Source organism: Marmota flaviventris, chromosome 3 (genome assembly GCF_047511675.1).
Source record: "Marmota flaviventris isolate mMarFla1 chromosome 3, mMarFla1.hap1, whole genome shotgun sequence".
NCBI lineage: Eukaryota > Metazoa > Chordata > Mammalia > Rodentia > Sciuridae > Marmota > Marmota flaviventris.
The window spans coordinates 7,816,079-7,841,460 of NC_092500.1; the positions used below are offsets into that span (position 1 = coordinate 7,816,079).

The window sequence follows — 25,382 nt, forward strand, 5'->3', positions numbered from 1 at the left end:
GCAGGAGGATCATAATTTGCCAGCCTGGTGGGCAACTTAAGAAGACTATTTCGAAATGAAATTTAAATAGCTGGGGATGTAGCTCTTGGTAGAGCACTTGCCTAGCATGCTTGAGGCCCTGGGTTCAAGCCCAGTCCTGCAACAAACAAATTCCACTACACACTGGAATTGGGGATATGGTTCAGTGGTAGAGAGATCCTCAGCACTGTAAAACAAAAACAAATATCTTTTGAGAGATACTTTGGTATGGTAGTAGCAAAAAAAAAAACAAAAAAAAACTAGTAGATGTAGTCAGTTGAGAACTGAGATCCTTTGCCAGAGAATCCTTCCCCTAAGAGCAGAGAGGTTTCACTTTCCTATTCCTCAGAAATGCTTACCAGCCAAATTTGCTAAAGGGCTAGTTCCCTGAAACTGCAGTAGCTTACTTGCTCCTGTTTGGATTAACACTCTCATTGGTTAAGAGAACGCACAAGCCTCCTCTTCCCTCAGAGGGTTCACTCATTACATACCTAGTGTAATTCAGGCTCATAATGTGCAAATTTAGCACATACAGAAGGTATCAAAACTTTACACCTTTATTTGTTGTTAAAATGCCAATTTAAACGTTCACTGGTAACTGGTAAGTACTTACCATGTTGGGCATTCCACTACCAGGAACTGCCTTTTTGTCCATTGCAAATGGAGATAAGCTATTTGGTAGTACAGTCTTTGTCTGAATCTGGAGCCCAAGGCCACTGGCTCCAATCTGCTGTCCAGAATTCTGAGGATATGGTGAACCATAAGGATTGGGATTGTTCATCATTCCTATCTAATAGTAAGAAACGGAAGAAAAATTAATTTCCTTTCCCATGTTACTAGGACATTACTATGCCATTTCCCTTTTGATTTTCTATATACTATATACAAAATAATTTTGAAAAAAATCCTCTATTCATATTTGAAAACTAGCCAGATGTGATGGCATATGCCTGTAATCCCAGCAATTTGAGAGTCTGAGGTAGGAAGATTGAAAGTTTAAGGTCAACCTTGGCCACTTAGTGAGACCCTGTCTCAAAAATAAGACCTTGCTGGACTTGGTGGCACACGCCTGTAACCCCAATGGCTTGGGAGGCTGAGGCAGGAGGACTACGAGTCCAAAGCCAGATTCAGCAATTTAGCAAGGGCATAAGCAATTCAGTGTCTCTAAATAAAATACAAAATAGGCCTGGGGATGTGGCTCAGTGGTCAAGCGTCCCTGGGTTCAATCCCCAGTACCAAAGAAACAAACAAAGAAAGAAAAGTCCCAGGGGTATAACTCAGTGGCAAAACACCTCTGGGTTCAACTCCCAGTACCACATAAAACATATTTAAAAAAGCATGCCTTTGAAAGTACAGTCTTAAGATCAAGAACAAGGGGCCTGAAGTACAGTAAATTTACAACTCTTTTCTGTAAATACTTGAGATAAAGGTATTTAGAAACACTTTTAATCATCTTCATATAATTATCTATTAAAAAAGGTTTGCCATTCATTCCCATTAAGTTGCATATGATGTACTTACATTTAATGTACACACCATGGCCAATTCAGCTCAACTTTCTGTGCCATCTAATCCCTAAATATAACATTGTAGAGTCTGACAAATCAAAGTGTTTTTGTACTCCAGTATTTTATTTAGAGAGAGAAAACTGGTGATTTGTGAGATATATATATTTTTTATTTTTATTTTTTTAAATAAAGGGACATTGGTAACAATGCTTTCTAAACCTTTTAATTCTGAATCCTTGGAAAGAACATGCAAATATCCTAACTCTACACTAATCCTTGCTGCCCTATAAACCAAGCTACTCTATTCATTAAGTTACCTGCTTACCCCTTTAAGTAAGTTGACTTTGCAACTCCTATATACCTGAAAGTAGGTTTTCTGTAATTATGTTTTAGTTCTCCTGAAACCATCATACTATGTATGATGATGATTAACTGAAAAGAGTATTAATAATTTAAAAGCTAACTGGGCTTGGGGTTACACAATTGCAATTCCAGCTACACAGAAGGATGAGGCAGAACTACAAATTCCAGGCCAGACTCAGCAACTTAGCAAGACCCTATCTCAAAAAATAAAAAAAAGGCTACAGGTGTGACTCAGTGGTAAACATTCCTCAGATCCCAATTCCCCTCCACCCAGTTGTAGGATCCCAAAAGTTAAGTCAACTCCTACTAGAGACAAACAGTAAGCACTCAGAATGGTAAATCAGAATGCTATAGCTACTGCTCGATTTAAAACGTGCCACACACAGCTTCCATCCCTCTCTGCCAGATCCAATCCTATCAAAGGACCCTTCAATTCTATCTAAACACACACATACATCTTTCCCATGTCCCTGCTCAATGTTACCATCTTAATTCAAACACATCACTGCTCGTATAGACTAAATTCAAGAGATCTTGGCTTCTATCTTCACCTGTACTTATTAATGGAGGGCATACCATTAAATGGTATACCAGGACCTTCATGAGGCCTATCTCTTCATGGCATCTTACTATCTCCTGTACCCATTTCTTATGAAACCATAATGCTTCTTGAGACTCTAACATTTGCCTTAAGCTTTTCTTCTATAACTGAACAGTGGCACATTTCCTTTACTATTTGATTGTGATGCTAACCTGTAAAGGAAATAAATACTAAGATCACAAACATGAAATTAATTTTCATTTTTCATTCTTTGTTTACTTAGGTGGCACAAACATAATTAACAAGTACCTATACAGATTCTGCTCATCCTTTTAATTTTGAATGCTGCTACTATGAATCCTCTATTGTCCTATAATTATAGAGTTCCTTTTTTACATTGCCATGTTTTCAAGCCTTAAATCACATATGACATAGATGATTATGTGTTAGAACATGTGCCTCTTCTATATGTTAGACCATGCACAAAAAGGAAAGAACCTAGCCAGGTGTAGTGGCACATGCCTGTAATTCCAGCAACTCGGAAGGCTGAAGTTGTAGAATCACAAGTTCAAGGCAAACTTCAATAATTTAGCAAGACCCTATCTCACAATAAAAAAAGGGCTGAGAATGTGGCTCAGTGGTTTAGCACCCCTGGGTTCAATCCCAGGACCAAAACAAGGAAAGAACCTCAGTTCATTTAACTTTGTAGCTTTATCATCTAGACATCCTAAAACATTCAAAATCGTACTTTACTGACTTTGAGAAATAACACTATAAAAGCCACAAAAAATATATGAACCTCTATAAATAAAGTTCAGTTTCTATATTCTGCTTACATAAATATGACATGAAATGAGTTCCATTTTTAAATGTAATTAAGAAACTAAGAGATAAGTAACTTGGTCAATGCACTGATGATGATGGGGGAATGAGAATGAGAGTGGCACAGTTTGGAAAACAGTATAATAGAATGGGGTGACCTGAACAGAAATCATTCAGAATAAAAAAAAAACTTACTGATTCAATCTCCTCCCCAATAATTGGAATATTCTAAATAAATCTGGTCAGGAAGATTACAGGGACAAATAAATACAGAAACAGGAATTCAGGATATGTTTGGTAGTTTAAAATAAATGCTGTTGCTAAATGTGCTTCTTAAAGTACTAATAGTTATATTCCAACAGTATGCATGCTTACACGTGGGGGAACTGGGTTTCATTTGTTTCTTTAATTAGTCTGGATATTCATGAGAGACAGTATGAAAATTATCACATCTGCATGACAGTAACTGATAAAGAGATAATAAATTATGCTCATAAATTATAGTAAATTATGCTTAGTCTATTATTTGAGTAAATAAAATGCTGGAATTTGTAAGCTGCCTTGGTGTCTGTTAGTAAGCTTAACATCTTTACTCAGATACATCCCAGTATAATCTGGTGTTTCACAACTATGTGCACGGACACTACCTTGCCTGCTTAGACCAGCTTAATTTAAACCAGTTCCTGACATTGCTGGTTCCCTCAGTCATGAGGTATTACCTACATACTCCAAGCTCTCTCTCTATAAGACTAAAGTCTCAAATACACAAACTGCACTGATTGCTAGTCAAGAGGCAATATTTTATTCCTGATGTTTTTGGTCACTATGTCAGAGACTCCCTGGTTTTTCTTACCTACTTCATCATCCTCAGAATTACGTTGCTAGTTAGAAAATACAATACAACCAATCTTCCTATCACTATCCTATCTCCTGTACCCCTTTCCTAGTTTCTATCACATAAAACAGGAGGAAAATATACTGTACTTAATTTATGCTACCCTGTAGTTATTTGATCTTGTTACCTCCCTATAGCTAATGTGTTCCAGATGTTCAACTGCCCATTACCACACAGACATCTCTAAACCGAAAAAGCAAAGGACCAGGAAGGCACAGTTTAAAGAAGTTAGAAGAAAAAACTGAAGGGGACTATGCTCAGCATGATGGCACATGCCTATAGTCACAGGACTCAGGAGGCTAAGGCAAGAGGATTCCAAGTTCAAAGCTAGCTTCAGCAACTTAGCAAGGCCCCCTAGGCGACACAGACCCTAACTTAAAATTTAAAAAGGTCTGGGGATGCGGCTCAATGGGTAAGCACCCTAGGTTCATTCTCCAATACCACTCCCCCCCCAAAAAACTCTGATTCTACAGGTTGCTTCTGTTTTCAATATATTAAAACTAGAGGGCTGGGGTTGTGGCTCAGTGGTAAGACCCTTGCCTAGCATGTTTGAGGCACTGGGTTCAATTCACAGCACGGCATATAAATAAATAAAGGTCCATCAACAACTACTAGTAAACACACACACACACACACACAAAACCTAGAAAGCTGGGGGAACACAAGAACCAATACACACATGAACCAACAGACGTGAAAGAAAAAGAGAGAGAGGGAGAAAAAGATAGATAAACATTGATAAAGAGGAAAAGTAAAAAGCAGAGCATGAAAGGTAAAGAATATTAACACTTTAGTAACATTTACAACAGGGACAAAAATCCCTGTTAAGTCTTAGTCAGAGCTGCACACACCATAGTTAATGCAAGTCAATACTATGTGATTTCAAGGTTCAAGAAATAATAAAATCAATTTAGATGTTTCATGCTATCAAGCAGATTCACAAATGTCCAGGTTATATATTTGTACTGGCAAGTCTTTGTGTTAAAGCACAATTAATAGCAAATAGAGACTAGAGCCATCCAACCTACACTATAACACTATTATTCAGTTTCTCTCCATATGGATTTTCCCTCCCTGCCTTCCACCTAATGAACCCTTAATCCTTCCTACCTGCTGTACTACTTGCTCAACCAAAGCCACTCAAGTTCTAAAACAGAGGTGCAATAATAATAGCTCTTAGTTTAAAAACATTACAATTCAGGATTCAACATCACATGGCAAGGGCCATCACAAACTAATGCTAGTTTTAAAAGAGCTCCAAAACTGACATTAACACTCCTGTTTTGCCCAGGAGGAGATTACTCCTAAAGTAAATACTCAATTGAATGAATGCCCCCTGAGACTTTTTGTCTTTTAGTGTTTGGTGCTGGAGAGCAAATGCAGGGCCTCAGTTTGCTAAGCATGTACCACTGAGCTACACCTCCAACTCATGATTTTTGTTATTCTAAACACCAATTTTCATCGGTCATAAGGTATAAAAAAATTTGGAGATGAACCTAACTGGATCCAGGTAACAAAAGTATGTAAATCAACCAGTCAGAGGAAACATGGGTTAGGATTTCTTTTTCCCCAGACCTAAGACTACAGAGTAAGAAGTAATAAAGATGTTCCAGGATTGTCTGTGAAGGGGCCAGGGATCATTAAGGGAGAACTGTGGAAAGGATTACAGAAAGTAGTCATGACTATTGCTGTTATTATAACTCTAGCAATGAAGATTGTACAAATGTTGCAGCAAACATTATCACTTTGTTTTTTAGCTGTGTAGGCTTTAGATTGATACATGAATCATAATAACTGAATGGTACTAAACTACAGCAATTAAAATGAGCTTTTAATTCACAAAAGCAAGAGTTCTCTACAACTCGTGAGATTTGTTTCCCTTACCTATACGATGGAATTAAACTATTTCTTTTTAAGACTATTGTTACAAACTTAACCCTAGCACATATTAAATACCTATTAAGACTCTTTAACACTAATTTAAGTACTTTTATACAGTCTAATATATTTATTATTTTACTTTTGGTACTGGGCAGTGAACTTAGGGGTGTTTAACTATGACATCTCTAGCCCTTTTAATTTTTTGAGATAGGGTCTCACGAAGTTGCTGAGGCTGGCTTCAAACATGGGATCCTCCTGCTTTGGCCTCCTGAATCACTGGGATTACAGGTATGGTCACCGCACCAACCCAGCCTTTTTTTAATTTTTGAGATAGAAAGACCTTAAGCAAATTAGTGAGACCCTAAATTGCTGAGGCTGGCATTACAGGTGTGTACCACCACATCTGACCTGAGATTATTCAATAATATCTATTTTGAACTTCGTGTTCCTGATCATAAAGGCTCTCTCACTGAACAGATTTTAGATGGACACAATACCTTAATTTTGTTTATTTGTTTTTATATGGTGCTGAGGATCAAACCCAGTGTCCCATGCAGTGAGGCAAGCACTCTACCACTGAGCCACAACCCCAGTCCCTGAACAGATTTTCTGAATGAATTTAGTCTTAGTTCCATAGTAGATAAAAACCTTACATTAATTTATACAGTATTAATCCAACTGAAATCTCTATTAGCAGCATGATCATATCTTCCACAACTGCTGTTCATAGCCCCTATAAGATAATTTTAGGACTTGTAAAGTGAAAGGGGGCAAGTGCTGGCTAATAATTTAAATACTCTGACTTGGATTTATTTTAATCTTCAACAGGAAAATTTAGGAGGCCTTTCTTCCTATCATAAAGAAAAAATTAGATGTTCTATAAAAATACTTGGATCTTAAATGCGTACCTCTTCCTTAACTCCAATAATTTAGTCCCTTTCCATCAAAACATAAACTCCTGGGCTGGGGCTGTAGCTCAGTGGTAAAGCACTTGCCTCACATGTGTGAAGCACTGGGTTGGATAAAGACGCTATGTGTTCATCTACAACTAAAACAAAACAAAACAAAAAAAAAACTTAAAAAAATATGTATATATAAACTCCTTAAGGACAGGAGTTTGTGTTTTGTTCACTGCCATTATTCAGGTCCTGAAATAATGCTGATACAAGAAATTTGTGACTTAGATGAAAACAAGAACAATAACCCACTCCTACCTACCTGTTCTCACAGGTGACACCCCCCACACACACACCCCAATAGCACTTGCTTGGCATATTAGACATTTTTCCCTTGTGTGTCCTGTAGAAAGTAAGTTCCATGAAGTTAAATTCATGCACCATCTCCAGCACAAAAGCCAAGACTCAGAAAGTAAATATTTTATTAGTTAGTCAAGGTTTAATACCTGTCATATAGCTCCTCTCTCCACAAAAACATAAACATTGGGCTGGCATGGTAGCCTGTAATCCCAGTTACTCAGAAGGCTGAGGCAGAAGGATTGAAAGTTTGAAGCCAGCCTGGGCAATTTAGTGAAACCCTATCTCAAATTTTAAAAAATAAACACACACGAAAACACACAGAGCTGGGGATATAACTCAAAGGTAGAGTGTTCCTGGGTAAAATCCCCAGGACAGCAAGAAAAAAAGGAGAAAGGGGAGGGGAGAAAAAAAAGAATATAAACAAACATGAGGAGGGCAAATATCTATAAGAGGTATTTTACTTTCTCATTTTGTGTTTTGCTTTGTTTTGGACAAGGGATAATGCCTAATCAAGTAGTAGGTATTGAACCTATGGATGCTCTACCACTGATCCACATTCCCAAACCTTTTTTCTTTTTCTTTTTTCGAGACAATGCCTTGCTAATTTGCTCAGGCTAGCCTCAATCTTGTGATCCTCCTGCCTCAACCTCCTAAATCTCAGGAATTATAAGCGTGCCTGGCTATCTTCTTCCTTCTGGTTCTTATTCCAAATATTCTAAGTAAGTTACACTGAAATAGCCACAACAAGTGTTAGAAAAGCAGAATCTACAGAGCAGGTATGGTAACCACAGTCCTCTCCTAAATTGTTATTTTTTTATACTATGGAGCTGGAAGGAAGAGGGAAGGAAAGAAAGAAGATAGGAAAGTTTGTCTACCTACATGTGATTTTAGTTTCTCATCCCATGTTTGTCCCTATGCCTTAAATTCATACTTGCATTCTCTGCCCCCATCAAATTGCTCAAGAATAAAAAAAATTTTTTTTTTAAAGAACAAAATTCTTAATGCTGTTCCAAGTTTATTTGTTTAGAAAGTTTGCTTGGACTCCTGTGAAAATCTTAACCATTTCCAATCTTCCAAGTGAAGACTTCTATCATTCAAGAAATAATTAACCACAGGCACTGGCCATTAATAGCATGATCCCATTTTAAGGAAAAAAAAATATTTTTAAGAAAAACAGAGGAGGAATGATATGCTTAGAATGCAGGCAGAATACACATTTAAAAGGTCTTTAAAATGTTTTTAGTATTCAATAAAGCTAAGAAAGTGGGCTTTCTAGAAAAGAAAAGCCTTTCAAGTATGTCTGTAATCCCAGTGGCTCAGGAGGCTGAAGCAAGAGGATTGCAAGTTCAAAGCCAGCCTCATCAACTTAGTGAGGCTCTAAGCAACTTAGCAAGACCCTAAATAAAAATAAAAAATAAAAAAGGGGTGGGGGAGAGCTGGGGTTGTGGCTCAGTGGTAGAGCGCTTGCCTAGCACAGGCGAGGCCCTGGGTTTCGATCCTCAGCACCACATAAAAATAAATAAATTGAAGATATTGTGTTCAACTACAACTAAAAAATAAATATTAAAAAAAAAAATCTTTAAAAAAAAAGGGGGGTGTGGGATGTGGCTCAGTAGTTAAGAACCCCTGGGCTCATTCCCTGTTAATAACAACAAAAAAATCCAATAAATTACTTAAAAAACCAGGGCCACTCCAAGTTGTTCTACTTAAAGATGCATAATGCCAACTATCACTAGTCAGTTGTAAAATCAATGTTTTTACTTATAGAAGAACTTCTTTAAAACCTCTGACATCACAAGAGATCACTGACATATAACACACAGGAAATACTATACAATGTTAAGATTGAATATGAACAGTAAATCAGTAACTGGAACAATCAAATGGGTACTGATTGTGTTCATAAACTAAAAGGGCACTTACTTACCTTAAGAGGTGGGGGGCCTCTCAATCCTGTTTGTCCTCCCATCTGGGGAGTACCCTGTTGCAGTGGATCAGTCAGTAAGTTGCCAGCATTTCCCATGCCTGGATTTGGGTACTGCATATTCGGTCGTCCCCGGCCTGCTCCAATTGAACCGTTCATGACTTGATTAGGCATTATCCCTTGTCCATTGCCTGCAGCCAACATTCCAGGATTCATGCCAGCATTCATCCCTGTGTTCATTCCCATGGCAGGTGGATTTACTGGACTGTTCATCATACCTGTTGTGGACTGTGTGGGACCTTGATTTGGTCCACTAGTGCCCATCCCCATGTTGGGAGAAGTCAAGCCTGCCTGTGCCATTGGGCTTTTGACCATGCTATTTATCAAACCTAATCCAGGACTGTTCTGTTGGGCCTGGCTGGCCATGACTGGGCCTGGGCCACCAACTCCCATGTTGAGGTTAGGGGAACTACCAGACCGTAGCAATTCTGACAACTGTTTATGTTTAGAGGCTGCATCTTGTACTATGCCAAGACTTGTTTGAAGCTGACTAATATCACCACCATTGGTTAATCCCAATTCTGTAGAGTTGATTAATTCATCTGGTAAGTCATGCTCCAGGTCAAACAAAGATCCAAAATCTAAAAAAAAAAAAAAGGAGGAAAGATGAAAGTTAAAGTCTCACACAACCAAAATCATAAACCTCTTTGTATTTTGGTTCTGGGTAAGCATTAAATATCATTTCCAAACCTCACTCCATGGATTATCACCTATTTATTATCTGTATTACAATTTTCCATTCTAAAAAAAAAATTAAGGGGTTCTGGTTATACAAACAGATTCAAATATCCAAGAATTGTACCTAAAATAAGACCAAGGGGGAAAAGGATTGAATGTTGGTATAATACCCATCATGGTAAATTGCTAAAAATTTATACTAATAATCATGAAAAAGATATGCAATTATTATTCCAGCCTTCCTTAGAAGTTAAAACAAACTAAATTCAAAATAAAAACAACAAACTTTGGGTTGGGGTTGTGGCTAAGTAGTAGAGTTCTTGCCTAACGTGTGAGGAACTGGGTTCAATCCTCAGCATCACATTAAAAAAATAAATAAATAAAATAAAGGTACTGTGTCCCTGTACAAATAAAAAATATTTTTAAAAAACCAAGTTAAAATGTTATGATATACAAACACAGTCAAAAAAAAAAAAAACAACCATCCATTTATAAAATGAAATCTACAAATTCAGTGTAAGCTCCAGGAAGACAAGAGTTGTCCACTATTTTTTGGCAAGCTCCTACCACAGAGTAGGGCCTTAACCAACTGAGTATATTTTCTTTTATATGACCCATAGTCTACAGAATAGTTTTCCTTAACCAAAATCTAATCAGATCAATATGAAACAGCTTCAACCCCTTCAACATAAACCACCCCATCATGATCATCAGCCAAGGTGATACAAATTATAGACTGACACAAAGCTCTTTAACATGGACACTGTTAGCATTTTAGGCTAGCTAATTCTCTGTTGTGGGGAGAGGGGAGATTGTCTCATGACTATAGTATGCTCAGCAGAATACCAAGTGTGGTGGCACACACTTATAGTCACAGCTACTCTGGAGGCTGAGGCAGAAGGACTGCAAATTCAAGGCCAGTCTGGGCATCTTAAGACACTGACTCCAAAAAAAAAAAAAAAAAAAAAAAAAAAGATGGGCTAGAAATGTAACTCAATGTAGAGCACACCATCCCTCAGTACAGAATATCTCCCCCCTCACAAAGATAATCAGCAGATCCTTGGTCTTGTCACTTGATGCCAGTAGCACCTGTACCCCAACTGTGACAATCAAAAAACATTTCCAGACATCACCAAATGTACCATGGCAAGACTATGGACAGTATTAACCTAATATCATTTGAGATGTTGAGTTTTCTTTCATTTTAATTCTTCAAATAGAGCTCACGTGAAAGGAAGTATTAATAAGTATTTATATCCCATAAAAAATTAGTCTAAACCTTAAAGACAAACTACCATTTTAATGATCTACTTGATCCAATTAGTATTGGTTCCTAAGAACTCCTCTTCTGCGTAACCTTCATATTCTTGGAGCATTCTATCTTATCACTGAAATTATGTGTCTTATGTCTGCTTTTCTTCCCTTTCCCTGTTACCTTACTACCCTACCCCTCAACCCACCCATTTACCTAAACAGCAGATCTTTACAAGCACAAGTCCTACCATTACACACCAATTTCTTGCCTAGTGCCCATCACAGTAAGCATCTGGTCATAAAGAAACTGACTAAACTAATTTGTACCCTAAAATCTCAGGATATGATTTAGAACCCAGACTTTTTCAGATCTTTCCCTTTCCTACTGAAAAAAATCCTATGGGCCTCTCCATTATAAAAACAAAACATTTGCTGGGTTTGGTGGTGCACACCTGTAATGCCAGCAGCTCAGGAGGCTGAAGCCCTAAGTAACTAAGCAAGACCCTGTCTCTTAAATACAAAAAAGGGCTTGGGATGTGGCTTAATAGTTGAGTGCTCCTGAGGCACCAAAATAAACAAACAAATAAATAAAAACATAATAAACTATGAATAGCTTGAAAACAATGTTTTAAATAAAATTCACCTAAAGCTTTATTCAAAGACAACTACAGGCTGGGAGTATAGCTGAGTGTTAATGAACCTTCTCTAGGAAGCTCAAGGCCCTGGTTCAAACCACAGCAAACAAACCCTGACCCAAAAGAGACAACTGCTTAATAAACTGCTGTTATTTTCTTCATTTTTTCTGCTAATTATATTATTTACAAGATCATATTTTATGCCCAATTTTTACATTTCCCCTGGATTACCCAAGAAAATATGTTGGCATCAGCATACTGAACATAGACAGAAAAAATTAATCTCCATCCACAACAATTCAAAACTTAAAAGACATGTTAGAAAATAAGGATAAAAATTCAGGAAGTAAACATCCAAGTTACTACATTTGAAAAAGAACAGAAAAAATGGTAAAAGATAAAAATGAAAGAGAGAGACTGGGGTTGTGGCTCAGTGGTAATGTGCTTGCCTAGCATGCGTGAGGCACTGGGTTCAATTATCAGCACCACATACAAATAAATACAATAAAGGTCCATCAACAACTAAAAATATTTTTTTAAAAATGAAAGAGAACATAAAAGATACAAATGATAGGGTATCAATAAAATTAAACAATGACTCTTTCAAGAGAGTAATAAAAAACTTCTGGAAAGGTTAATGAATGAAAATAAATAAATAAATAAAATAAAGCAATGAGGGTTGGGGTTGTGGCTCAGTGGTAGAGCGCTTACCTAGCATGCATGAGGCGCTGGGTTCGATCCTCAAAGTGATAAAGAGTAATGTTTATTTAAAAAATAAATAAATAAGTAAAGCAATGCTATTAATTTTGTGCAAAATGTGAAAACATACAAAAATGGATAAACACCCAATGAAATACTTCCACCAGGGCTGGGGCTGTAGCTCAGTGGCAGAGCGCTTGCCTAGCATGCATGAGGCACTGGGTTCAATCCTTAGCACCACATAAAATAAATAAAATAAAGGCATTCTGTCCATCTACAACTACAAAAATTTAAAAAATACTCCAACCATAATCAAAAAGAAACTGTCTCAATTTCTACAACAAATTATTGCATGGAGAGAAAAAGAAAAAAAGCTTACTATAAAGAGATACACCAGGTGCAGTGACAGACATCTGTAACCCTAGGCGACTTGGGAGGCAGAGATACAAGGATTCCAAGTTTGAGGCTAGCCTCAGCAACTTGGTGAGATCTTCTCTCAAAAAATGAAAATGGCTGGGGATGCAGTTTAGGTGTACTCTTTATATTCTTAGAGCATTCTGGGTCTAATCCCCAGTACTACAAGAATAAAAGATTCAACAACTGGAGCTAGTTGGATTCTGATTTGAACAAATCAAATGTAAAACCACCTTCTGAAATCACAATATACTACAGACTGAGTAGTGGGTAATATTAACAAATGACTAATCACTGAGTGTGATGATATAGCAACAATGTTAAATAAATCCTTTTTACTGAGACACACTAAAGTTTCTGTCAAAGGATCTGGTTGAGATTTACTTTAAAATACTCCATTAAAAGCTGGACATGATTGCTTGCACCTGTTTCCTAGCTACTCTAGACTCTTATAAGACAGGAGGATCATAAATTTGAGGCCAGCCTGGACAACAAATTGAGATCCCATCTCAATAAGAAAGAAACATATACACACACACCCCTAAAATACTCCAGTGAAAAGGGAGAGGCTTGAAAATACTTGAAGCTCAGTAATGGGCACATGGTAGTCCTAAATAATTCCATTATTATCAGAGAAAATCAATCTTTGGTTAATCTTTCCATAAAGAAAGCGCCATATTATTGGGCTGGGGTTGTAGCTCAGTGATAAAGCGCTTGCCTAGCTTGTGTGAGGTGATTCTCAGCAGCACATATAAATAAATTAATAAAATAAAGGTCCAACCACAATTTTAAAAAATATTTTTTTAGTTGTAGTTTGGACACTATTAATATCTTTATTTTACTTATTTATTTTTTTAATATTTATTTTTTAGTTATAGTTGGACACAATACCTTTTTATTTTATTTATTTATTTTTATGTGGTGCTAAAGATGGAACCCAGGGCCTTGCACATGCTATACAAGCGCTCTGTCGCTGAGCTACACCCCCAGCCCAAAGAACACTATTTCTATTCAATACTGTTCTAGAGTACTCAAGTAGAATAAGGAAAAAAAAAAATCACAAGTTTGAAAAGAAAACAAAACTTATCTGCAGGTGATAACTATTAACATAGGAAATCCAAAGCAAATATATCAAAACATTACACTGTACTCCATATATATAATTACCAACTCAAAAATCCTTTGTTTTTTTTTTTTTGGTTGTACATGGACACATACCTTTATCTTATTTATTTTTATGTGATGCTGAAGATTGAACCCAGTGCCTCACACATGCTAGGCAAGTGCTCTACTACTGAGCCACAACCCCAGCCCAAGATCCTAAGTTTTTCAGGGAAATCAGATAATTCTAAAGTATACACAGTACAACCAACCTAGTTTCCACCTCTGTATAATAGGCAAATACCTACTTCCTGTCTTATTTATAAGGATGGAATTAATATATAAAGTGCTTAGAACATGCCTGGCATATATTTCACACTATAAACATGTTACCTATTTTTATTTAAAAGAACCACTTACTCTATTAGGAGACAGACAAGCATTTATCAGGCATGTTCAATATGTCCAGCACTATACTTGGCACATCACATATGGTTCTCATAATTTATTTTCTCAATAATCTCAGAAGTAAACAACAACTAAATGTACAGATCTCACTGAGGAAGGATAAGTGTAAGTAATAATGATGTCAGCAATAAGGAAGTATAATTTTTGGCCCTAGATTGAGGATTTAACCTGCACTACACTTAAATCTAGTGTGCTTGCTTGCTTGCTGTCTCTTGTTGATACAAATATTTAACATTACAAATTAGAGTCTCCTATGAAAGGGGGTCAGTTACTACAGTAGTAGATACTGAAAATAAAGGTTTGAGGGTTGATTTTTTTTTTTTTAAACTGGTAATCCTAAACTTAATTTCAATAGTTCTAACTGTAGTTGCTACCATGAGATCTATACTCTGGTTTCAATTCAAAAATGGATCCCAATACTGCTGTTTTCCAAAATGGCCCATTTTATTAAAACCTCAACTATTCATGTCTTATCTCCCATCTGTTTATAGTTAAATTATTTGTGGGCATCTTATTTCTTTACCAAATTATAAGCATAAGATGGATAAAGGTCTCTTTTAATAGATAACTTTTTTTTGGTACTAGGAATTGAACCCAGGACTAGGCAAACAGTCTACCCACTAAACTATATCCCTAGCTATCCCCATCCTTTTATTTTGAGACAGGGACTTGCTAAATTGCCCAGGTTGGCCTTGAACTGGATTCTCTTCTTCAGCTTCCCGAGTAGCTGGGATTACAATCTGTGTCAATGGGCCCAGCTTCATTTAATAACCATGTACATTTCCCATATTCATTGCACATGCTCAAACAGACAAGGTACAAATAGCTAATATTAAATGTATTTATTAATAGTGAAGTGTTTCCAGATATCTTATAATTGCATATGATATACCTAATGGGGTATTTAACATTATAATAGTATATTAAAGGTATCTTACTTATATTTAAAAACCTTATATTTTCAGCCATGTAGATTGTTAAACCTTTCCTCTTTTACAACTGTGCTGGTTTGGTCCTTTAGTCACAGCAGTGAAAAGGCTGACTAAAACATGCCTGGAGCAGTGGTGCATGCCTGTGATCCCAGCATCATGGAAGGATGAGGCAAGAGGATCATAAGTTCAAAGCCAGCTTCAGCTATTTAGCAAGACCCTAAGCAACTTACTGAGATCCTGTCTTAAAATTTAAAAAAAATCTGGGCACAGTGGCACACAGCTGTAATCTCAGCAGCTCAGGAGGCACAGACAGGAGGATCGCGAGTTCAAAGCCAGTCTCAGCAATGGAGAGGCGCTAAGCAACTCAGTGAGACCCTGTCTCGAAATAAAATGCAAAATAGGGCTGGGGATGTGGCTCAATGGCTGAGTGCCCCCGAGTTCAATCCCTAGTAACACCCCCCAAAAAAATTTAAAAAGAAAAATTAAAAGGGCTGGGGATGTATCTCAATGGTGAAGCATCCCAGGGTTCAATCCCCCATATAAAAAAAATAAAAAGTAATACAAACCTTGACCCATGATCAAACACACTATGTTTTTTTCCAGTGTTGAAAACACTTTGTCTATTATTGACTGTCAACAGTCCTAACTTTAATTATTACTATTTTGATTAAATCTCAAAGTTCTGACATTTATGATCCCAAATGCTATCAGCCACCATCAGTCATCTATGTGCAAAGTATGTGAATACTACAAGCCACTTTGTCCTATTTGTAAATGTTACTTTCCAACTGTGAACAATTAACTCTCAGGACATTAAAACTTATTTTATTTCCTTTCATCATTGAGATGTTCTAAGAATGTGACAGTTTCTTAAAAGATTCTTAAAGTACTACACCTAAATTATTAATCTTTTGTTTGTTTGTGACAGGGTATTACTACAATGCCCTGTTTGGTATCCAAGTTCTGAGCTCAAGTGATCCTCCTGACTCAGCCTTCAGAGTGCTGGGGACTAAGGCACATATGGGTCAGAACAAAGGTTTCTTAAGATTTTTTTAGTACAGTATGCACCCAGCGCAGAGGTACACACCTGTAATCCCAGTGGCTTGGGAGGCTGAGGCAGGAGGATCATGAGTTCAAAGCCAGCCTCAGCAACTTAGTGAGGCCCTAAGCAACTCAGTCTCTAAAATACGAAATAGGGGGCAAGGGATGTTGCTCAAGCGGTAGCACACTTGCATGACATGCATGCGGCCCGGGTTCGATCCTCAGCACACATACAAACAAAGATGTTGTGTCTGCCGAAAACTAAAAAATAAAATATTAAAAAATTCTCTCTCTCTAAAAATAAAATAAAATACGAAATAGGGCTAGGGATATAGCATGGTGATCGAGTGCCAAGGTTAACCCCACCAAAGATCATTTAGTACAGTTTGTTTCCATGTTTACTTAAAATATAAAACACTATAGTTTTGATTGAAGAGGAACTGGGAGGAGGAGGATCCATTCTCCTCAAATTTCTTTACAACCCTATTCCCTCCTTGGGAGGACATAAATTTGAACATGACTGATTCCCTCTGTGTTTTTAAAACAGATATAGTAACTGATGCCAACTCTGATTCCCCTAAGAGACTACTATTTTGTTGTGAATTTTGTTGTATTCACAGAACCTGTTCAAATTCCTTGCATCTCGCTCTGAAATCCTTCCTATACATGAAAATAGACTTCATTTTTATTTTTTTAATCATTGAACATCATAAGAATCTACAACTTTTATAAAAAATTTTAAACTGAGAAAACAACTTAACAAACTTTTAAATAGTATTTCCAGACTTAAAAAATTAATCAGGCACTAATCAGTGATTAAGAGGTTGGCAAAGTTAAGAGTACTGAAGCTCTGTGGCTGGGGTTGTAGCTCAGTGGTGAAGAGCTTGCCTTGCAAGCATGGGGCCCTGGTTTCGATCCCCAGCACCACATAAAAATACTGTGTCCATCTACAACTAAAAAAAGAGTACTGAAGCTCAAAAATGCATTATGGCACAGGGTGCAGTGGCACAAGCCTGTTAATCCTAGCAGTTTGTAAGGCTGAGGCAGAAAGATCACAAGGTCAAAGTTAGCTTCAGTATTTCAATGGTTAAGTGTCCCTAAATTCAATCCCCAGTACACACCCCCCCCAAAAAAAAATTATGGCTGGGAGCAGTGGCACATACCTATAATCTCAGCTAATTGGGAGGCTAAGGCAAGAGGATCATAAATTCAAGGCCAGCCTATGTAACTAATAAAGATTCTGTCTCAAAAAATAAAAAGGGCTGAGCATGGTGGTGCATGCCTGTAATTCCAGGAGCCTGGGAGGCTGAGGTAGGAGATCACAGGTTCAAAGCCAGCCTCAGTAAGTTACAGAGGCAAACAACTTAGTGAGACCCTGTCTCAAAATAAAAAAAAAAACAAAAACAAATAAAAAGGGCTGGGGATGTGGTTCAGTGGTTAAAGCACCCTTGGATTCAATCCCTGGTACCAATAATACATAGTCATAAAAGGGCTGGTGGTATAGTATACCTCAGATAGAGTGCTTGCCCAAGGACCTGGGTTCAATCCCCATCTTCACCCAAACAAAAACACCAACCAAAAAAAGCTGCTATTATGTGAATTTTGTTTTTACTGCCAAATTCAAATCTCTCCCCATTAGGTCTTTCTTCAAGGGCTTCCCAGAATAAAACCTGCTAGCAAGTTCATGAGCGGTGAATTAAGCAATACAGTGTGTGTGGAAGACACCAAAATCAGAGTATGACTTTAAACCAAAGTTAGTCATAAACAATAAATGAAAACCTGTGGGATTCGTTACTGAGCAGCCTTAATATCACACCTCTGACTAACTTCCTTGGGTTCTTCCTTTTCCTTCAAGGAAAGAGAAAAAATAAAGGTTCAAACCATTTTCTCAGGTCCCTATCTCAACTTGCACTACATGGGGAATATAGTTCAGATTAGCTGAATAAAATACTATGTTCACATTTAGAAGCAACACAGCTGGGCATGGTGATATGCACCAACAGTATCAGTCACTTGGAAGGTTGAGGTAGGGAGATAGATCACTTGAGACCAGAGTTTAGTTTGAGGCCAGCCGGGTCAACACAGCAAGACGCAGTCTAGGCAAAGAGGGTAGCCTTTCTAGCATGCACAAGGCTCTATTCAATCCAAGCATCACATAAATGACAATGAGAAGCAGCAGCAGCAACCTAGAGGGTCCTACAACATATAGTTTGAGATTTTTGTTCCAGAGGGAAAAACTCATTCACCGAAGAATTTTTAAGCAGAATTATATGAACAAATCTGCATTTATTAGAGATAATTCAAGGAAACAGGATGAAGAATGAAATGAACAGAGAAGTCTAGTGACAGGGAGAACAGCCAGGAAGCTACTGTTGGGGAAATGATGTAAGTAAGCAGTTATACCTGGAGCACAAATACTAAACTGACAGAGGTATCAAAAATTGTAGGTTGGGAGTTACAAAAAAAAAAAAAAGATAAAGGTGAACCCTAAAATTTCGGGCATGGACAAGGGAAAAATATACTGGTATAATTAACCAGGGCAGGGGGTAGGCACATATTTCACTTGTAGAACTCAAGCCTAGCATGTGCAAGGCTCTGAATTCAATCCTTGGCACCAAAAAACAGAAAACACACACATACCATGTTTCTGTAGAGAAAAATGTGAAGCTTATGTTACTGTTGGAAAACTTACGCAGTGCTATTAGGTACCTAATTAATAGAAAAGGCCCACTAAGAGGCCATCAAAAAATGCCAGAGGTCAATGACCTATGAAGATGTTAATCAAAAAAAGATGTTAAAATCCCAACATTTCCCAGTCTGTCCCGCAAGGAGAGTGTTGTAGTAGCTGGTTCCAAGGAGAAAGTTGTAGTAGCTGGCATCCCATGCTTCAAGGAAAATCCACTGAACATAGATCATGGGAGATAATTAGTAACTAGGTAGCAGTTTTGCTGGAGTTATGAGTGCAAAACCCAGAAGTTGAAAAGTACAAAGTAAAAAAAGGAAGTATTTCTTCTAAATAATTTACTTCTGGGCTGGGGTTGTGGCTCAGTGGTAGAACACTTACCCCTACTATGTGTGAGGTATTGGGTTCGACCCTCAGCACATTAAAAAAATAAAATAAAATAATTCACTTTGTCTCGTTTTGATTTGATCAGAAATTCATAAACCTGAGAAAATTACAGTGGCGCATGCCCAGAATCCCAGAAGCTTGGCAGGCTGAGGCAGGAGGATCTAGAGTTCAAAGCCAGCCTCAGCAAAAGTGAGGCACTAAGCAACTCAGAAAGACCCTGTCTCTAAATAAAAGAGGGCTGGGGATATGGCTCAGAGTGTCCCTAAATTCAATCTCCAGTGCCAAATAAATTAATTTTTAAAAATAAAACAAAATTTAGCATAACACATGGTTTATCCAATGGACCATGTGTTAGAAATGTGATGATCTGCCAGGCACCAGTGGCACAGGCCTGTTCCCAGCAACTAGGGAACCTAAGGCAGGAGAATCATAAGTTCAAGGTCAACTTCAGCAACTTAGTGACCTCTTGTCTCAAAATAAAAATAAAAGGGGTTGGGAACATAGAATGGCCCTGGGATCAATCTCCAGCACCAAGGGGGGGAAAAAAGACAATTTAAATAAAAACAAGTTTGGGTTAAATATGTGGAAAACTATTGAGTCAAATCACCCTTTCATTATTGGGTACTGATTCTATAGATCACCCGTGGTGCCTATTGCTTGTGGTCTTCACAGCAGATTTAACCACATAATTCCTTGTAAAATGAATTCTGCTCACTTAGTCTTTCCAAAAATCAAAAGATTAAGACAATTCAAAATTTCTCCTGAAACTTTTTCTCCTGAAACTTAAAATCATCCACCATGAAATATATACAAGAAGCATAACCTTCAAAATTAGCACAATTAACAACAGAATCCCCAAAACTACATCTTGTAAGCATAATTACAAGAAAGTTTTAACACTTAAATAGGATGCAAAACTTAAAAGAATTTTAGCTCAAAATCTAATTCTACCATATTAGTTCCTCTTACAGTTACACTTTTTTTCATTTAGAGGGTCACAAATTATTTGTTGAACTGTTTATTTTTGTGCTTTAGGCAAACTGAAGTCAAATCAATTCAGTTCTGTTCTTAAGGTGTATTCATTAAGCAAAAATCCTTACTAATTATCCCAGAACTAGGGCTGGGGATATAGCTCAGTTGGTAGAGTGCTTGCCTCACATGCACAAGGCCCTGGGTTCAATCCCCACATCACACCAAAAAAGAAACCTTAACTAGTAAATTCTCAAGTACCCACTTAGAGAACAGACTCCACCCACTGTTTCTCCTTTCTTCACATTAAAATGAGGTTAAAAAAGACCTGGGGATGTAGCTCAACGGTAAAGCACTTGCCTAGCATATATAAGGCCCTTAGTTCAATCCCCAGCACTGCAAAATATAAATAAAAAACCAGAACAGACATCCCAGATCTGGAAACCTTTATTTCCTTCATCTACCCTGATGGTGAGGTCAGAGGATGAGCAGAAGCTAAACAGATGAAGACTGGAGAAAGAGAACAACCTAAAGAGGGGAGGGGAGATTCATCCAATTCATCAAAGTAAAGCAGGGGGAGCCAAATGAGTGCAGAGGAGGGCAGAGATCAGAATGGAGCCTCCTGTACACAGCTCCTGTTGAGGGATTTGGAATTTCTCTCTCTCACACACACACACACACACACACACACGTCAAAATCTATCTAACATCATTCTTATAATGGTTTGGCTAAACACTAAAACTGCTGTATTTCACTGCATAATTGTTGCCACCATATTAATTCATATGCAAGAGTAATTTGTGCTTCCTAATCTTGTGCCAAAGACTTCTTAGTAATAAATGATTTTTAAGTAACACTGGCATAGTTTTGGTTGTTTTTTTTTTTTAATGTCACATAATGGTCGCACCCCACTTTTTTTGCAATAAATAAAATCTGTAGCCATTATGTGGTGAAATATGGTACTAATCACAAAGATTCCTTGTTATCATTGGTTTGGGTCATTCCTACACTGTTTACTTAAAAGCATGCAACTTTCAAAACACTAGACTTTTGGGGAAGCAGAAGTGGGTGGAATCTAGCTATGTTGCCTAGGCTGTGCTTGAATTCATTCATCATCCTCTGCCTCAATATTAACAGCTGAAATTAAAGGTATATGTCACAGTGTCCAGACTGTAGCCTTTAATATGAGGCAATTCAACCTTCACAAGCATATGAGGTTAAAATAACTTTCCCTTTGTATTTTTTAAGTAGCATTTTAATACCTTACATATGAAACAATTAAAAAGAGAAAGAAAGAAAAAAATGGCAGCATGCAGTCAAGTGTGATCTGAGCTGTTCAGGAGACTGAAGCAAAAGGATCCCAAGGTTCAAGGTTAGCTTGAGCAAAACAGCAAGTCCTCAAAATAAAAAAGTACTATATAGCTCAGTGAGAGACTCTGGTTCAATCCCCAGAATAACAAAACAAAACAAAAATACTTATCAAGAAAAGAGGCACAAACATTTCAAACCACAAAATTTGAAGGAACACTAACTAAAATGAAATATCCACACTTAAGACAAGATTTTTAATACTTCCAAAACAACTGAAAAATCTCTTTATCTACATTTAGACTGAGGATGATGATTATACAGGATCACATAGTTCTTCATTCTGGCAACTGCTTACTTTTAAATCCAATAGAGTCAAAAGGCAAAATCACAAGCAAATTTTAAAATATGCACTTTTTTTTTTTTTTTGAGATAAGGGTCTTGCTATACTGCCCATGCTGACCTCAAGCAGTCCTCCTGACTTGATTTCCCTACCTCAGCCTCCCTAGTACTGAGGACTAAAAGGCAAGCAAAAAATAAAAGTAAGAGCTAGGGTTACAGCTCAGTGGTAGAGAGTTTGCCTAGCACATGTGAGGCACTGGGTTCAATCCTCAGCATCACATAAATAAACAAATAAATAAAGGTATTGTGTCCATCTAAACTAAAAATATATTAAAAGGGGGTGATGGGGATATAGCTCAGTTTTAAAGCATCCCTGGGGTTCAATCCTCAGGAGGTTGGGGAAAGATGCTATACTTTGGGAAGAGATTAACTTGGAAGTCCATTCTTAAACATTATCACTTATATATTAAAATTTAAACAAAGATAAGAGTACTGTAACTAATCAGGAATGTGACTGGGACCCGCTTTTAGAAGGTTTACATTGACTATCTGCCTTGCTTTTTACCAATAATGTTCTCATACAGTAACAGTGTGAAAATAACCACAAGAGAATATTATTATTTATTAAAATCCACCTTAACAACACAATGATATGTTTACTTATCTACACTGTGTGTCCGTATCTATGTGTCCATATTATGTGTAATTAACACAACAATAAAAAATAAGTTTAAAAAAAACATACTGTGTGCTTAACTATCGCTGAACATTTCTCGATTTTGAGTACACCTTGGGGTTCACCCCAAACAAATGCCCATAGGGATCCTATATGGAGAAGGTATCATACCATCTCTTAACAAAATCTCCTAAAATTGCACATCTGTAAATAACAAAGGGGAAAGTGAACTGTTTGTGACTACTATATTTTCTACATTTATGTTAATTGGTTAAAAAATATGGATCTTAAACAATTCACTTTGGTAATTTTAATTTACCATAAACTTCCAAGGCAATTGATAAGCTCATTTCAAGAGATAAAAAACCTACTCCTGATCTTCTTCCATTATGTTCTCACCCAGTTTTCGTCAACTATTTCACTCTTCTGCTCCTACAATTTTAACCCCAATGGCAAAATAAATGGCCCATTTCTTAGCATATTTTATCTTTCCAATAATAGGACCTCAACATTCTCTTCCACCTGCATGGCATGAAAACATCCCAACTGGGCTGGGATTGCGGTTCAGCGACAGAGCGTGCACCTAGCACCACATAAAAAATAAAAAAGGTATTGTGTCCAACTACATCTAAAAAATAAAAATTAAAAAAAAAAATCCCAACCACACAGCCTTTGTTACAGACACATCAGAACCATTTGTATTTGTTCTACCTGAAACACTCTTCCAACTTTTCTACTTTTAAGAAAAGGTAAGATATCTTCAGCTACAGCAAATAAATGTTTTTCTCTGATTTTCAGCCAAACCCAAAACCGACCCTGTCAGAAATGACCCCTATCCTCTTCCTTTGAAACTTTTCAGAAACAAAACTTGTGAGATAACTATGTACACATATACCATCCAGATCCCTTAAGGCTTTGAAAGTAGAAAGCACTATTCTTTACATCCCAAATGCCTAAACTTAGTAGGTATTCAATGTTCCGTTGGCTGAAAGGAGATACAGGAAGAGCAAATGAAAATTGACTTATTCAATTCAGGAGAACCATACCACTTCAAAATATCCAAAATTAAATCCATTACTAGCCTCCTTGCTATATACGTAACACTACACACCAAAAAATATCTTCCTACATTCTCTAACATAGTAAATCATCACCTTTCCAGCTACCCCAACTTGAAACTTGGGAATTATCGTTGCCTTTTCCATGAGCTACCTAACATCAAATCAATCTTCCTTCAGATCTTTCCACCTTTGTCCACCTTTGTGATAAGCCCATCCTTACCAACACTGAAACATTTTCTCACTGCTCACTCTATTTTTCCCTTCTTCTTCCCAAAGAACTTCTCACTTAAATTAATCCTCCACGGTATAATTCTAGTTCCGTCCATTTAAAACAGCTAAAATGCAAAGTGTAAACTCCTATAAACATCATCAGCCCTGTATGAATGACCTCTTGCTTACTTTACAGTGCACTTCTTGCTATTCCTGAGGTTCCCTGAAGAGGCCATACTCTCTGGCCTCATACATTCTCCTGTTCCAGCCTGGGTTCACTCTTATTAATCCTATCTCTACCCACGAAATTCCATCTGACACCAATGCTCAAAGACGGGTCCCAGAGCCTATAACTACTGGGTTAAGGGTCCCCCTATACCTCCCCCACCCTTCTTCCCCTTTATCTATAAACTTCAGGAAGGAAAAGAAGGGACTATGTATGTCTGGATATCACAGTGTTCCCTATACTGAGGATAAAATCCCACCATACAGAAAATGTTGCCTCAATACTTAACAACTGCCATCTTGTCAACTCTTCTAACAAATACTCTTCAAACTGTGGCTCATACACCAACAGTGGGTCATGAAATCAATATACTGGGTTGCAAATCTGTGCTTAAAAAAAAAAAAAAGAAATAGAAAATATTGGAGTACAAGTAGTAAAAATAAATATTGTTTGTTCCCTTGTTGAGACAGTGTCTCTGGTTCTACATATAAAATGCAGTTCTAATGGGGTGTGGTCAAACTTTTGAAAAGCACTGAGTGTTCCTACTTTTCTTCTTCCATAAGAAAAACTTAAGACCCAGATAAGCAAATGAAAGAGAGAAAAAATAGTATTCAATCACACAATTCTTTAGAAAAAGCCATTCTTATCTTAAGCAATACCAAATGAGAACAATTTGTTTTCCAGTTTCTCGTTATGCTTTAAATATCTGTTCATCTTCAATTACATATACAAAACATTCTATGCAATAAATATAGTACTTTTAATCTTAGTTTAATCTTTATTCCATATCCTTTAAACTCCTAAAAAAATGATCTTAGGGTAGATGATGTAATCCTACATCATAAATCACACTCTAACACTGCTATCCAAACTTCATGTACTTGCCCTTCTCTTTATCTACTCTAAATATATAACTATTTAAAAAACAAAACATATCACCACTTTTCTTGTGATGTATTTGGCAATGAAGTTAAAAACAATTAAAAGTTAATAAGTACAACCTATGTAGCAGCAAGTAGTTTTAAGCAT

General features: G+C 37.1%; 1 protein-coding gene across 2 annotated transcripts in view; it reads right to left on the minus strand.

Moving 5' to 3' along the window:
• Ep300 (E1A binding protein p300) overlaps positions 1-25,382 on the minus strand; it is an 80,172-nt gene that overhangs the window by 48,660 nt on the left and 6,130 nt on the right. For both annotated transcript variants that reach the window (XM_071609450.1, XM_027926990.2), the window contains exons 2-3: positions 9,212-9,849; positions 632-808 (exon numbers count right to left, since the gene is read on the minus strand). In XM_071609450.1, the coding sequence (XP_071465551.1) occupies positions 632-808; positions 9,212-9,849 (815 nt within the window). The remainder of the gene's footprint in view (positions 1-631; positions 809-9,211; positions 9,850-25,382) is intronic.